General features: G+C 38.1%; 1 protein-coding gene across 7 annotated transcripts in view; it reads left to right on the top strand.

Annotated features, from left to right (window-relative positions):
* Bnc2 (basonuclin 2) overlaps positions 1-16,642 on the top strand; it is a 412,238-nt gene that overhangs the window by 234,818 nt on the left and 160,778 nt on the right. For all 7 annotated transcript variants that reach the window (XM_013516364.1, XM_005388715.2, XM_005388717.2 and 4 more), the window contains one exon: positions 11,341-11,443. In XM_013516364.1, coding sequence (XP_013371818.1) covers positions 11,341-11,443 — 103 coding nt within the window. The remainder of the gene's footprint in view (positions 1-11,340; positions 11,444-16,642) is intronic.

Here is a 16,642-nt window from a genome sequence, read left to right as displayed (position 1 = left end):
CTGAGAGGTTTCACTTGGAAAATTCCAGTGACTCCAGCCACTGGTAAAACCAGGATGTGCTTTCATTGATTTATGCGACGCTCTAACGAAGCCAGCACAGGTCGCAGCACAGACCCCTGGGAATATGTGACCTAACATAAATAACCTAGAAGGGGCACATGCACGCTTCATCATATCACCATTATTATTATTTGCAGTACGTGTGATTCCTACGGTGATTCCTGCTCTTAGGAAAAGAGCCATATTCTTTTATAATCAGAGATAATTATGAGCCAGTTATATGTACAAAGCAAAACATTAAAATGTTATGTATTACTAACGGGCACCCCCTAGACAGGTATAAGTAAGACACTGTATAATAAACAAAGTGTTCTTGGGAATACCTGGTCTCACTTTTTTTAGAGTTTGACGTATCTTAATATAACCATTTAAAGATTCCATACAGTACCCTTCTGAGTCACTTTCTGTATCTAAAATATACCACTGTTTGTAGAAAATCTTAGTGTAATTTCTTAATTGCTTATTTAGCAGTCTCTCCCACTTTCTCAAGGTGCTTAGACCTTCCCCCTTGCTTTCTCTGTTTTTGCAGTTTTCTTCCCATCTCATCTTGAATCCTAATCTCTTATTTGCGTGGAAAAACTGTGGGAATCTCTTTGAGAATGGGGTATCAGAAGGGATTATCTCTTTCCCAGTGAACCCCAGCGCCCTGGCTGTGGCCATTTTGGAACATTTCAGAGCCTCTTTTATGTAGTTTGAAAAATCTCTAATATCGGGATCCTGATAATTAAATATGAGAATGTATTTGAAGTATTGTGTTCAAGCTTTGTAGCACTATATAAGTCAAGAGCAACTGGGATGAGGGAAAAGAGAAAAGAAAGAAAGGGAAATTATGTATGTATGTATATGCAGGATAGCTAACATAGTTGTACTCCTGACCTCTATCGCTTTACTGAAAGGAAGAGTTAATGATTACTTATTTGATCAATCTTGTGTGTCTCTAATTGCTTTCCTGAGAAATCACTTTTAAGATATCAATATATAATACAACAACCGTTGTTAATTTCCTACCACTTTGTCTGTAACTCTGTATTGTTTGTATTGTTCTTATGCTGTTTTGTAAATGGATATCTGTTTGTTAGTATGTTTTCCTTCTTTTATTTTTAAAATGAATATAAAATAAAAAAATAAAAAAAGAGATACTATTGGTCTCACAAAGGCTGCCTCTATAAGCTTAGGTAATTGGTTATCATTTGAAATGATAAATTCTAAAAACCAACAACTTACTCTCGTGTTGCTTCACTGGGGTAGATTTTTTCACAAACCAAGAGAAGTAAATTTAGTTAAAAGGTCACCTACCTTATGTTCCTGCTTTATAAATGGATTGATTACAGTACTTTGGCATTTGAAATAATGTGGCCAGCTCCTTTATATTGAAGGTAAGGATTTAGGATTTATTATTTCTCTTTTCTATCCCCTCCCCCCCCCTTTTTTTTTCCAAAAAACGTAGTGTTGGAGATTTAAGCCAGGGCCTCATACATGCTGGACAAATGTTCTACCATTGAGCTACACCACATCCTGAGCTCTTTCCTTTTTTAAAGCAGTACCTTGCATTCATGTCGGAAGGAAAGACACCACTGATTTAGGATGGTGTCTTACATTTGGCATCACGTGGAGCAAGACTTGGGTTACTTCTGCTCTTTCTAGAATTCTGAGGTGCTTCCAAAATACCAGGACTTGGGCTTTAGTTTGGCTTGTTTCTTACTTAATGAGGAATAGTTTCTTTGTAAAGAGTTGAAAGGTTTATAATTCTTCTTGCATCTCATTACAAATCCCTTCCTTATTAATGTCTTCCCTATCATATTATATTAGTAATTGTTTTCATGAATGCCACAGAGAAATGTAATCACATTACCACCTTTCAAATTGCATTAGCGAAAATGAATAAAATGTATATCAATGGGATACAGAATTGCTGATTCAACATTAAGGGGAAAGGAGATGATGATTACTTAGTATTCATATGACATCAGAGGGTCTTTGGCACTTTATACATAGTGACGTTATGGTAAATGCTAGTTTAGAGTGTGGTTGTTTTGTGGGGGTGAGCTGACCCCTCATTTTCAGGTGATAGGTATATTTATGGAAAAAATTCTTCCTTTCTAGTTGTCACAACTGCCTAAGTAGTCTGTAAAATTTATAAATATTCAGGCAGTAAATAGAGTATCTTAATCGTTAACTGTTAGGTAAGAAAATGAAATTTTTTTTGCACAAATCGAAATTCCTTTTCATTTCCCCTTTCTCTAATATTACTAATTGGCTAACAAAATAGCTTGTATTACCATAGGCCTAATTTAATTGGTGGAAAAAATCCACACTCCAAAGCTTGCATATGCTTTGATGCCATAGAAACATGAGTATTTTCTTTATATAATTGGCTCTATCCCGCTGTTGATTTTTGCTCTGAACTCCTAAATTATTTAAATGGGGTCTTCCTCGTGTTCGATGGATAGTGGGTTGTAATCGCAAGGCAATGGCTGCGGGTGCTCCTTGGCTCCGTGTCTGTGCAGATTTATGTGCCTCTGCGTGTCTCTTCTCCATGTTTAGATATTCACACAAAGTAACACTCACACTCATGTAAAAAGACGTGTCCAGATGTTTATGGTTTTGTCTCTTTGTCCCCTCTCCCTAAACCAAATTTGTTTCTTAACCAAAGTAATATTTTTCATCACAGTAAACTGGAAGATGTCGTGGTTACACACATATCATTTACCGTTGTCACTTTTAAACAAATTCTGTTAGAGTTGTTTAGCACTTTGATACTCCTGTTGCTGAACATGTATAGTGGTTTTGTTTTCGTTTTACCTCTCAGTTTTGAAGGATGTCTTAGATTTTCCTAATAGGAAAATGGCAGTGAATGTAATAATATAATTACCAGTTTTTTAATGGCTACCTTAGGTGTTAATATTTTGAAAGTAGAAAGGATTTGCAAATTTAAGCAACAATAAAATTCTGTGGCTTACTTTTCCATTTCACTCAGTTAGCATTTCTCTGTTGAAGGCCAGCTGTGTGGAAGACAGGTGCTTTGCCGCACTGTCTGCTGGGGGGGGTGCTGCTGTGTGGAATTTAGTGTCTCGCCGCACTGCAAGGAAGCAAGTGCTGCAGCAGGGTACCTCCTCCAGTACCCTCGTGGAGAGGTGTTTCACATACTTGCATCTACCCTTTTCAATGCAAAGCGAGTGTCCTTTAATGTATTCACAGTAATGTGCAGCCCTTACCGCAGTCATTTTGGGAAAACCGCCATACTCTTTAGCTGTGACTCCACCTCAGTCCTACCCCAAGCCTTAGACCGTCATTAATCTGCTTTCTCTCTCCACAGATTTCCCTGTTCTACCCATTTCAAATGCATAGAATTATTCAAGGTCTTTAGTGAGTCGCTTCTTCAATCCAGAGTAACATTTTCAGGGTGCTTGCGTGTTTTAGCAGTATTAGTAGTTCTTTCTTTTTTTGTGACCCAGTGATACTCCATTATCTGCAGATACCCCATTTAAAAAGTCCATTTGTTAGTTGATGAAGGGTCAGTGCTTTAAGCAAAAGGCAAAGTGAGGTTTTCAGTCTCCTGACTTTTAACAGTAAATGGTGTTCAAAGGTCAACTTTCGGTGAATTGCCTTCAATTACTTTGGATATGTTTATTTTGAAGACAGTGTATTTCCTTGGTTCATAACTTTTTCCTCCTAGAATTTTGTTGAAGCTGAGCCATCTCCGATTTACCCAGCCCCTTGTGTTTACCGTGTTGTTCACAGTTTAAATGAATAGTATCTGGCCTTCGTAGTGAAGGTAGTTGTAGTCAAAGCCAGGTTTTCAAATCTTCTGATTCAGTCAAGATTGAATAATGTGCGTTCTGTTGAGAGGACACGATAAACTTCAGAGTATGTAACAACGATCATGTCCATCAACTTGTTATTGCTTCATAAGATATTTAAAAACTATTAGACAAAGGCAAGAAACCTTTTTTGAAAATCCAATTAATTTATTTTCTAATTATGTTACCACCACATAAAATACATGCTTTTGCCATAATTTTTATTCTGTAAATTTTTGAATGGAGCTTTAAGCAGACAATAACTTCATTATTTCTTATTTTGCACTTGTTATATTCTGAGCAGTGGCATTTACAGTATAATTTAACACTCTTGTGAATCTTTAACTCTTACAGTAAGCTTTATAATTACTAATAATCACTTCTTTTAAAACTCTGAGTGCATTGTCCATTAAAGTTCAGATTTATGTGTTTGTATGAATACAAAATGTGTACCCACCTTAATAATCTCAAGACTTTTTAGGTTGACAATAACTCTTTTTCTGGTAGAGTCTTTGTAAGAGTGGGTCATTGGTTCATGTTCTATTTTTGTAGAAGTGATATGTTCTCTAATTTTAATATTATTTCAGTGAAAAACCCTACAATACAACAAGTGAGTATTCTACTGCTTTCATCACCTAACAGTTTTCAACCAAGTAAAATTCTCACTCAGTTGTGTAGTTTATCTTGGTCAGAAGTAAACTCACTAGTTGTCCCAGCAGTTTTGCTTTTTTTTTCCTTTTTTTTTTCTTGTTTTTTTTTTTTTCCGGTTCCGGGAATCGAACTCGACCTCGTGCTTGCCAGGCAAGCCCTGTGCTGCTGAACTAAATCCCCAGCCCCTTTTTCTCCCTTTTGCATGCTGGGAAATGCAAAATTTCTTTGTATATGCTACATGGTGATTTGACCAATTTACTGCAAAGGCAATACGTATATAGATCTTCCAAGTCTTAGCTAAATAGTTAGTATTTCTTTTTGAAGTTGTTACTTTCAGTTAGCTTTACCTATCAGCCTAGGTGAAAACAGAGGAGAAAAAACTGTCCTAAAAATTACACTGACAAGTATTCATCGTTATATAAATCTTTATAGAGTTTTTGTGGCAGTGTTTGAAGTGTACTCTTAGGATCTCATACACAGGCTGTGTAAACGTGTGTGTTCTATCTTTACTCATGTATAAGATCCCTTTCTTCATCCAAGTGCTTGGTTGCTGTTGCTTTGCCATAGAGTACTTCATGTATCCTATGGCAATCTTGAAATACAGTAGTACAGTAATTAGCATACATATTTATTACAGATAATTTTTTATTCTATCGCCCTGGCCCTCAAGATGGAAGTCTTTGAAGAACAATTTTCTTCCCCCATGAAACAGGCTCATTTGACCTTTGACACCATGCATACTTTTCTTGGGACTTGTGTGTATGTGCAAAGGTGAATAATTAAGCACTGATAAATAATAATTTATGCAGTGATAAATTCAGAGTTAATTACAACATAGACTTCTATTTTGTATCTTCATAGGAAGTTTGCCAGTTGTACATATTTATGATTATTTGTATGACTTTTAAAGTAGAAGATGCAATTGAATAAATTTGTTCCTGTTAAAAATAAAAAAGGTCAACCTTGTCACTAGTAATCACTGCAGCCAGTTTACTTATACACCTAAATTGTGCCATCTGAGTGGATAGTAGAACCTGTGGGAGGTAGTGAATACTATATTAATGATTAGTTTTTTGAATGATTTAATTTTAATATGGGCCATGTACTTCAGAATTAAACATTTAAAAACATTTCAAGTAAAATTTTATAATACTAGTAGTAAATTGTGCATCTTCCCTAGAAATGTACAAGGAGAAAGTGGATCTAAGAAGAACTTTTAATTATATATGGGAGACTGGCAGAATTAGTGAACACTTGAGAAGGGTGAATGCATTGTTGCAGAGAGGAAAAATCCAGAACTGAAAGGAGCTTTATTTTTAGAGCTCCCCCGCTTACTAGGATTGTTGCTTCAGAGTAAGTGTTTTATACTTCTGTTTGCTCCGTGGCCTTACTGTGCTTTTGGTAATGTTATGTCAGACACCTTGGGTAAGCAGTTCAAAACAAGGAAGAGCGAGTGAGTTTATTAATTAATTAGACTGTGTGGTTCCTTGTGAAGTACAGTACATGTTAGCTGAAGCAACAGCTTGTGCGTTCCTGAGAAATGGCATTTTATAAGAAGATTGACGTTCAATTCACATATACTTGGAGACTTCAAGCCAGTTATGAGTGTACTAAAGCTTAAGAGTTCAATTTTAGTGATAAAGGAATCCATTATTTGAATAGAACTTTGGAACTCATCCAAAATACTTCCAAAGTATTTGCTTTTATTTAATATTCATATGTAAAATTATTACTGACTGAACTTTAATTTTTATAAACTAAGTTATCCTGCTTTGTGTATTTTAAATACACATTTTTTTTGGGAAATGAAGTCTCGCCATACTGCTCAGGCTAGCCTAAACTGGGCTCTACCGATCCCTTGCTTTTAGCCTCCTGTGGAGCTGGGACTAGAGCAGCGTACCCCACACCAAGTGTAGATGCACTTGTTAATATAAGTACTTATAATTTAAATTTATCAATTGTATAATTTATTTTTCCATAGGTAATGGGAATAAAAGCAGTGTAATGAACGAGAGATTTGTCTTCCTGTCTACTTTAACATTGAAGAGCCTTAAAACACAAATAATAATCTTTGTGTTCACTTAAGAGTATTATGATATGAATAATGGTATTACGTATGTCAAAATGTTCATTAAGACTCACTGCATGTGTGTTAAGTATTTCATTGTATGTTAGAATAAAGCTTAAAATACATTGGGGAGATACCATAAGGGGAAAAGAAGCATCATTCAAATATAATACGTGGAAAGTCTTCTGAAACCGTAAATGGTTATCATTTGTTGAGCTCTTGTTTCCAAGCAGGGTAGCAGTGCTTTGTATTCATTATTTCATTTCAGTCTTGGGATGTAGTTGGGGGTTATTACTGCAGCACCACCGATTGAGGAAAGGGGCTCCAGGAATCACGTTCTGTATTTCTTCAAGTGCCTGTTGGGCACCTGTTGTTTGCCAGTACACACTGTAAGTGCAACGGACTCATTGTCTTGCCCTCTTGGTTGTTAAATTTTAGAGACAAATAAAGTCACAAATCACGTAGATAATTACAGTATTTACAAGCTGAGACAAGCGCTGTGACAGATCGTTTGTGGTACAGGAGATTGCTGGAACAGCTTTGCTTGCATGGGGTACTGGGGTGACCGTCCTGGAACGGGTGGTGCTGTACTAGGGCTGAGAAATGAAGAGTGAGCAGAAGTGAGCGATGCAGGGCGATGGTTCCGAGGTGGCCAGGTGGGTAGCGTTCTGCTGGAGAAGCAGGCAATACAAAGGCCTAGGTCTGGGGACGGGGGTGGATTTGCTGTCAAACAAGTAGAGGTTGCCATCCACAAGTTTTTGCTGTAGCAGGAAGACGCTTATAAGAGGGCAAAGATAACCTCAGTAAAGTAGATACCATACAGAAGAATCAAATGTGTGAAACTCTGAGAATGTTTATTTGGATAGATAGAAAAGAGGAATTAATTAGGAGCCACGTGGATCTAGAAACAGTGCTAACAGTAAGAGTGGAAGATAAGAAGAACAAAAATAGATGACTTTTGGAGGAAGGTAGGTCAGTGAAAATTTTGCCCCACGAGCGCTTCTCTGCGCGTGGGATAACGGAAGCCTCCTACGTTGGTGGGGCGGAGCGCTCACACATACCAGTACCTGCGTCTGTGCGTTTCCTAGGGGTTTAGCTCTACCGTGCTTTCCTCACTTGTGAAATAAAAGGAATAGTAGTACTGTTACCTTTTAGCATTTTCTGAGAATGGGGACAGCTAATGTTTGTGACCTACCCAGCCAATGTCTGCAAAATGGCAAATATTTAGTGGAGAAACGTAGCTAATATGAATAACGTCAGATCATGAATTTGGTAGAAGAAAGGACAGAGAAATAGAGGAAGGGATGGTGCTTCTCAAACCTGCTCACGAGCTTCCTTCTTGCTCCCTGAGTCTCTCTTCCAAGCTCAGTCACTACTCACAGACAGCAGACTGTCACGCCGTGCCCAGGAGACACCGCCGTTCATTTCCCTCCACTTAGCACAGCACCTGGCTCTAAAGTGATGGCTTTTGCATAGAGATGTATTCGGAGCTGTAGGAGGAGAGGATGAGATTGCCAGATTAAAGAATGAAGAGTCCTGCTATGGGAAGCACTGGTATTTGTCTACAGTGGAGAGAAAGCAGTGACTGCCAGAGAGAGTAGGACAGTGAGTGTCTGCGCCCAGGAATGAGGCGAGTTCGTGCTGCAGGCTGCATCAGTGTCTAGGAGGACAAGGACACTAGGAAACGGGGCCAGACGTGACGAGAACATTGCTTCTCATGCGGCAGAGTCCAGGTTACAGAATTAAAATGCAGGTTCTGAAGTATGGGCTGGTGAGTACATGGATTTATCTTTCAAGAAATCCATGGTAGCGGCAAGCAGAAGTAAACATTATGTTCAGAAAGTTGCAGGATGAAAAAAATGGTTACTGTTCTTTAGGAGTTGAGAGGTTGGCGATCATGTTAGAATTGAGAAGAGTTACAGTGCCCCCTTACAGTGCCCCCTTGGTGAGGCGACGTCCTGGAGCCAGGCTTGAAACGCCTGCCTGCACAGGGACGAGGCAGAAGTCTGACTGAACTGGGCAGTGATGTAGTACCCGCAGCGTGGTCCTGTTGGGAGTGCCTGGCAGGAAGCTTGGATGCTCCATCCGCTGAAGGAAGAGAGGGATGAGCTCTCCAGAGCGGAAACTCATCCCTTGCCCCTCTTCCTGAGCCGTTGTAGTCTATGTACGTGTTTGAGGCCTAACTGGCTTGGATAGTTTTATGATAATTCATGTTTTTTAAGTGCAGGTGAATTGGCAAGTGATCGTCTTGGTTGTTTTGTTATAGATAAATAGTATGTTAAAGTTTTATGCCATTTCAGAAATATTATTTAGAATAAAAACTACCTTTGAAGGCACAGTAGGCTCTTATTCAAAGTATTTATTTAGACCATATTGTTTAAATATATGTAATTCCCTTGAGGAACAATTGTGAAGTCTGTATACATCTGAATGTAAAACAAATAGACCTTCTGAAATCGTAGAGATACAAAGTGGCTGATTTGGTGCTTAAGTGTTTACGTACAAAGGAGGTGAGGTGTTCCAGTGTTTACATGTTTAGGTTCAGTAAGAGTAGAATATAAAAGGGGATGACTGAAAGGTTTAATCCCCAAATATAACAGATGTATGAAATTACTTAGAAAGAGAAAATATTGGAATCATGAACTAATTCAGAGTAGGTGAATGGATGATTCAACCACAGTAAAATCAGTCAAACAAACAAGCATGTAAAGAGAATGTGTAGCCTCTTGTTCTAGTCTTGAGTGTAGCTCAGGTATACTCAAGTCTTGAGTAGAAGTGAAGCTTTGCTTGACACATGATACGAAATTAGGACATTTTTGTAAAATAATTTTATCATCAAATAACTTATTTAAATTATATATATATATACTGGAGTTAAATATAGTCTTTGAAAGATCATTTATTGTTATTGTCTGTCCCTTGATTTTGGTAAAAGTAGAGAGTTCATAAATAAAACAATTTATGTAGGCTTTCATTATTTCACTTCAGATGTTTTAATGTAAATATACTTCCCATATCTGAATTTATAATTGTAAAGTGACTCACTTTTAGTGCAAACTCTTTATTGTAGTCACAGCACAAAAGTGATGAGTTCTTCAGCTAATGAACATGTTACATAAATGAACTACTTCCAAACTGGGACATTCTGATATATTGCTTGCTTAATAAACTATTGAAATTGAAATAACTTTCAGAAGAATTATGTCCTCTTACAATATATGTATTCTTTAACTACCGGTACATACAGCAAAATTTTATACTCTAGTTCCTGTACAGCTGGACACTTGACATAGGAAGAGAGTCCCTGACAGATCAGGCAGATAGCATTATTGAATATGTCCCGCGAGGTGAACAGAAAAGTGAATTAGGGATGGGAATAAACTATGAGAAGGGGTACACCCTGAGAACTTTAACAACGGAAACAAGATAAGCGTCCATGAGTTATGTTAATTTGTTAAAGATACCCTACTCTTGACTGATCCAGCACATGGGGAACAGTGGAAGCCTATTTATTCCGTCTTAGTCTCTGTAAACAGAATTTATCCTGATCATGTTAACAGTATTGAAAATACTGCCTCTTAATAGCGAGTTGTTTATGTAAAAATTCACATGGTTCCAGGAATGTGAGCATCTGGAGCATGCGCATGAGTGCAGCTTTCAGGCACAGAACCACATTTTCAGGTAATCCATACCCACATTCCACTGCAAAATCAGTAATCATTGGTCACACCCAAATCTGTAGAGGAATCTTTTCCTGGCAGTTCAGGCGGTTACAGTAGATTGTTAATCTGTGAATGATCACACCAAAGCCCTTCTGTCTTCAGAAATACCATGCAAATTACAGCTAAATGTATGAGATAGATTTATTAACTGTAGCCTGGGAGCACAGGTCAGCTTCAGCACAATTATTAAGCATAGATTTTTTATTCACCAAAAGTTACACTCCATTTATGCTAATTTTCTGTGGATTTACTTTATTGCATAAAATGATATGATATTTTGAAGTACTACACTTGTAAGGAAGTATAATTTTTTTCAGTGTATAGTTCAGTTTTCTCAGATACGGTTGTACTGTTCCAGGTAGAAAAAGGTCACATAAATGGCTTTTCCTACATTAGATCGGATATAAAAGCAAATATAAACTTGTTTTCTTATATTGTCGTTAAAATAGGAAGAATATTTATATTTTTCAATATAAGAATGAAAATAGAATTAATAAAATCTCAAGGAATTGGGGAGTGATAAATAATAATAGAAATATGTTAGGTCTTACTAGGCCAACAGGAGTATCTTTTAAAATGTAACTGAAATTCAGCAGAAGGAAAACACGTTTTTGGAATAATTTTTGCATACCATATTTTACTTTCATAAACATTTCACTTGAGTTATTATGGTAGAATATATTTTTCTTTGCATTATTAGGAAGTGGATAAAAAATGGAAATCTATATTAGCAGAATTATTTTTCCTCTTCAGTGTTACAAATCTGGTGTCTTGTGGAATATGTAATCTTTTTATTCTTCTTCTACTTGGCCTGTATTTCTAATTTAAAAGTTACTATGAATGACTTAAAACGTGTTAGTGAGTGAGCTTTCTTACCTTTCATGTGAGAGATTTGACAGCAAAATTCATTTGAAGAATTCTCCAGGCCTCCACTACATAAACCTTTTTAAAATACAAGTGGTCATTATTCATTTAAAATAGTGGGAAATGCAGTATCTTTTTTAGAGATGCTGATATTTTTTCCTCTTTTATTTTCCAGGCCATCCGATGCACGCTGGTAAATTGCACGTGTGAATGTTTCCAGCCGGGGAAGATCAACCTGAGGACTTGCGATCAGTGTAAACATGGCTGGGTGGCACATGGTAAGAACAGTCCGGGCTCCTCTTCCTGGTCTCGCTATGTTTGTGTGAACGTGTATGTTTTTTTTAAGAGCAGTCACTGGCCTGGAGAGGAGAGCGGTCAGCTGTGCTCCAAGTGTTAGCTAATGTTCGGCCGAGGCTCTCAATCAGCATATTCTCTGCCTCGGGAAGTAAGGCGAGCAGGAGATCTCCTGCAGAAGGGTGAGATGTTTATAGGACAGTCGGGCCGTGGGTCCTTACTGAGCATAGCAGCAGCCCGCAAGCAGCAGGCCTAATGGAAACTCAAACACCACAGTTGGCCTTTCAGGGCCTGGAACTCAGAGGGAAGCTGGCAAATCCTCCTTGCTTGGAAACTCCTCAGTGACTGTGCACCCTTGTCATGTGTGCTCGGGTCTGAGTTTATCCTTCAGGTTGTTAAATTTTGTATGGTGCAAGGTGGGCGAGAAAGTGAACAGGAGCATTATTTGTCTAGCATCTGAAATATCAGCTGTAAATAACCTCTTTCAGTGTGCGCTGGGATTAAAGGTGGTTGGCCTTGGTGGAGTGTGAGCTCTGTGTAGGTGTCGCTGGAGCGGGGGTGGCCCGGGCAAGGGATGTAAGTGTGAAGGCAGTTTGCCAGGTGCTCTGTGCTGTTCTCTCAGCTGAGAATTTTACATTTTCTTGTGAATGGTTTCTGTTTATTATGTTTAGGTAGAAGGAGAATCGAAATAAGCAGCCTTGCTTTTTTTTTTTTTTTTTAACTTCCTAGGCTGTAGAATTTAAAGAGATAGGTAATGTTTATAAAAAAAAACCCTGGCTGGAGATTTTTTGACAGCCTGGGGTATTGGCTGTTAAGTGGACATATTCATTCCGAGCAGTGCCAAACATTCAGTGGGTTGTATTTTTTACAAATGTTGTGTATTCAAGCAAGATCTGAGGTAAGAGCATTGGGCCATGCCTTGAAATGGTTTTCATTTGTGATTTACCGTGATGGTTAGGGCGTGTGTGTTGGAGATACGGGGGATTTCTCATCCATGTTTCTGTGTGCGAGAGATACTTGCATGAAGGGGATGTGCTGGAAAGAACGTGGGTGGACAGCGTTGCCACGGTCCCGTAACCCTTCAAGGGTGACACTTCCTTCATTAATTATAAAGGCCACATTCTACAGCAAGTTTCAGTCCAGCCTTGAAAAACACAGGAGCTGCTGTTAATCTGCAGTCTGTGTATGTTTCGCTGTTGGATGGCTTCTTCTTTCTTCTTAGATCGCTCGCTAGGGCTTCGATAACAAAATACCCCCAGATTATGTGGCTTGACCAACAGAAGTTAGTTTTCTTATAGTTCTGAAAGTTAGAATTCCATGATCAAGTACACAGCAGGGTTAGTTCCATTCCGAGGTCTTTCTGTGTTGCAGATACCACCCCAACTTGGTCTTTTCTCTGCGTGCACACTTGTGGCATCTTCTTACACATCATTTTGTCCTCTTGGAAGGACGCCCATCAGATGGATTGAATCCTATCCTTAAGGGTCTTATTTTAACTGTATCACTTTAAAGACACTCTCCCCCATTACAGAGCCACATTGTGAGCTACAGGAGGTCTTAGCTTCAACATACGAATTCTGGGGAACATAATTCGTTCAGCCCATGACATTTTCCAGATATCCTTCTTTCCAGGAAGGTGGTTTTTTTTTTTTGGTACTGGGAATTGGACTCGGGACCTTGCTCTTGCCAGGCAGGTGCTTATGCTTCTGAGCTATATCTACAGCCCTAGCCACAAAGAAAATACAGGGATTTCTAGATAATACATGGAGCTTATTGTCCTCAGCCCATCGTGAGGGAGGATGGCCATGGAGGGTCGTGAGGTCAGTCTTGACTCTACCACTTCAATGCCATGTTAATGCAACATGACCTTCAGTTTTATTACCGGTAAGCTATGATGAATAATAAAATATACTTGAGCACTGAGGGTATACAAGGGCTGATCAAAAGGTATAGTGAGTGTTTAAAATTTATTACAGAAAAAGACATAGTGCTTTAATCCCCCTCAACATACTCTCTGTCGCATCTATGCAGTGTGTCACACTCATCCCATCATTCTTGCCGCTTTCTGAAGCATTTCTGGGAGACCTCTTGCATGAGTATCTTCAGTTGCTCTGTAGTGGCTGCCTCAGTGTCCAGAATTGATTTTAAATGTTTATGGCAATTTCTGTCAGATAAAAACATTATGCTGTGACCTCATCCACCTTGTAATTCTGGCTCTTCCTCAAAATCAAATTAACCATGAAATATATATATATATAAAGTCTTTAATAAATATTAAAAAAATAAAAATGGGACAATAGCTAAACAATAAAGGGGTTAATCATTAAACAAAAAAGGTTTTTCCATGTATTTACTCATTTTTTCCCCAAAGCCATCTTACATTAATGTCACCTATGTACTTCGGGAATCTTGTGAGTCTAGAAATTGACTTTGTTGCTAAAGTTTGTTCTGACTTCCATGTGTCTTTTACATTAGCAGCACAAAGAAAATAAATGTAGTATTTCTTCCTTTGTGAACAACATAGTTTATTGGTGGTCAGTGATTTGAAGTACTGTGGAAGGGTGTGATTTTTTTTTTTTCACCCAATTTGCAGTAAGATAATTCTCTTATACTAGACTCGGTTTTTCTTACTGTATCATTAGCTATCCTGATTCTAGTGTATTAACGTGGAGTTTAATTAATTCTCATTCTTCCCCTCACAATTATCATCTGGGCCTCTTTCTTCAACCTCATAACAGGGAGTACCTGTACATAATTCAAAATACATATATGCGGGGATGCAAAGCCACCGTTCCCCATTTATGAGGGCAGAAATGACAGTGAGGGGTTGGCTTGTTGCCCTTGATTTGCAGTAGGATGAGAGAGAGAGAGCCCACTTGTTTGCCCCTAACATTTCAGCTAACTGCTTCATTCCCTCCCCTGTACAGAAATCCTGAAATCACATCTCCAATTATTTCTGCCCAGAGGGGAGAGAGACAGCAGTTTTTCTGATTGCTTTCACAGTACAGCGTCCTGAGTGTGTGGGGCAAAGAGGAAATGACTTGGTTTCTCTAGTGTGTGAGTTTTTCCTCTGAAAGTATGTGTGAAACGGCGGTAAGAAATGTTTCACAGCGGAACTAAATACATTTTACCTATGACTGTGGTGTTTAAAAATTTTTGATAACTGCAGCTAAAAATTAATCAAATGCTAAATCAGGTATTTTTAAAAAGAATTTTTAGAAATGTATATGGTTTATTGAGTATAATTTCTTTTAAAAAGTTTGGTAATAATACCTGATGTATAAAAACTTGGCGGGCCAAAAAAGCTCAGAATTTCTAACTTTGCCGTATATCTGTTAAAGTCCTTGCATAAAAGACTCCTACATACTGCCATTTAAGTCATGTACTGCTCTGCCCCCCGCCCCCCCTTTTCCTTATCTTCCTTCATTCTCCAACAGGGTTTGCGTGAGCCTTGGGATTGAGATTTGGAGGGCGGGAAGGGAAAGATTTTTAAGTTCAACTGTTCTCAGTTCCAGAGTGGCAAAACAACACCAGGCTATGTGTGTCAATTTTTGGTGACATGGTTTTGTTAGAGAAATTTAGTTTTTAAACTCTTCTCTCCCTCTTCTAGAATTGAGGCTTCAGTCAAATTTTCTATAGTCCTAAAAGTTAGCCCCTATTACTTCTGTAGGCCCAATGGTGGGTAAAAGTGGGGTGAGTTGGGGGACTAGTGTTTCCTATTCATAAACCCCAAAGAATCTTTGCTTATTTTAAAGGGTATTACTGACAGGAGTTGTTGCCTTTAAGAGAGATTGGAGGCTATAACTGTTACACCTGAACCACTTTCATTGTTTATTATTTGGAAGTTAATTTTAATTTCCATAGCCTAGATAAAGGTTTTCTCTCTTAACCATTAAAGTGAAAGTAAATAAAGTAATAAAACTAAAAATGAAATGAAATGCTTTTTTGTATTTTAAAGAAAAAGAAAAAACACAATAAACACATGTACATGTGAACCAAAGTCCAAAACGATATAATAGGAGGGTAACAATGGTCAACACATTGCTACACTGCACATTGTTATCTTTAAATTAGTTGTGGTTGTATCAGTCTACACGCCACCAATAGTGCAGAAGGGTTCCTTTTTCCCACAGCCTCCCCGGCATTTGTTGTTGGTGGATTTCTTGACCACAGCCATTTTTTTCTGGGGTGGGATGGAATCTCAGTGTTGTTTTAATTTGCATTTCTAGAATGACCAGTGGTGCTGAACATTTTCTCACATGTTTATTTGCTGTTTGTATTTCTTTATCTGAAAAGTGTGTCTTCCTCTCCAATGCCCATTTTTGGATTGGGGCTTCAGGTGTCAGAGGTCTGGTGTTTTGAGTTCTCTGTACATTCTCAGTGGTAACCCTTTGTCGCAGAAACATCTGGCAAACACTTTCTCCCACATTGTCTCTTCACTCTGTTGGCGGTTTCTCTCGCTGTGCAAAGGGTTTTTAATAAGCTGAGATCCCCATTGTTGATTCTTCGGGATACTTCCTGTACAGTTGGGGTTTTATTCATAAAGTCTGCCTACACCAGTGTCTTCAAGACCTTTACCTAGTCTGTCTTCCAGCAGATTTAATGTTTCTGTCTTAATACCTAGATCTTCGATCCATTTCGAATTTAGTGCATGGTGAAAGATTTGGGTCCAGTTTTAATTTTTGGCATGTGCAGAGCCAGTTTTTCCAGCACCACTTATTAAAGAGTCTGTCTTTCTTCCGGTGTGTGTTTGGTCCCTTTGTCCAATATAAGGTGGTTGAATATGTTGGAAGTTGTTACTGCATCTTCTGGTCTGTTTCATTGATCTTTGGGTCTGTTTTTTTTGCCAGTACCACACTGTGAAATGAAATTCTGAATGGTTTTAGAAAATGTTTATTGATCACCCAAAACAACTGGAAATTTTTTTTTTATCGTGATGCTGTATACTTGATAAAAGATGAGCAGATTTTGGAAATGTATTTAGAGTTTTCCCCATTTCATTAATTTTTATTTCCAATGAAAACAAATGGATAAAACTACCCCCTTTTCACCATGCCCCTGCAAAATGTAACAAACCAGTTCTGCCACAGTTAGGTATGTTAGGTATGTCATATGACCATTTGGAAAGAATATGAGAACTGATATATTTAAAATGTATTACCTACCTATGAACCCCACAACAG

This window comes from Chinchilla lanigera, unplaced genomic scaffold (assembly GCF_000276665.1).
Source record: "Chinchilla lanigera isolate Chin_1 unplaced genomic scaffold, ChiLan1.0 scaffold00033, whole genome shotgun sequence".
Classification (NCBI taxonomy): Eukaryota; Metazoa; Chordata; class Mammalia; order Rodentia; family Chinchillidae; genus Chinchilla; species Chinchilla lanigera.
The sequence above is the reverse complement of the archived record's forward strand: the minus strand, read 5'-3'. Positions and strand labels throughout refer to the sequence as shown.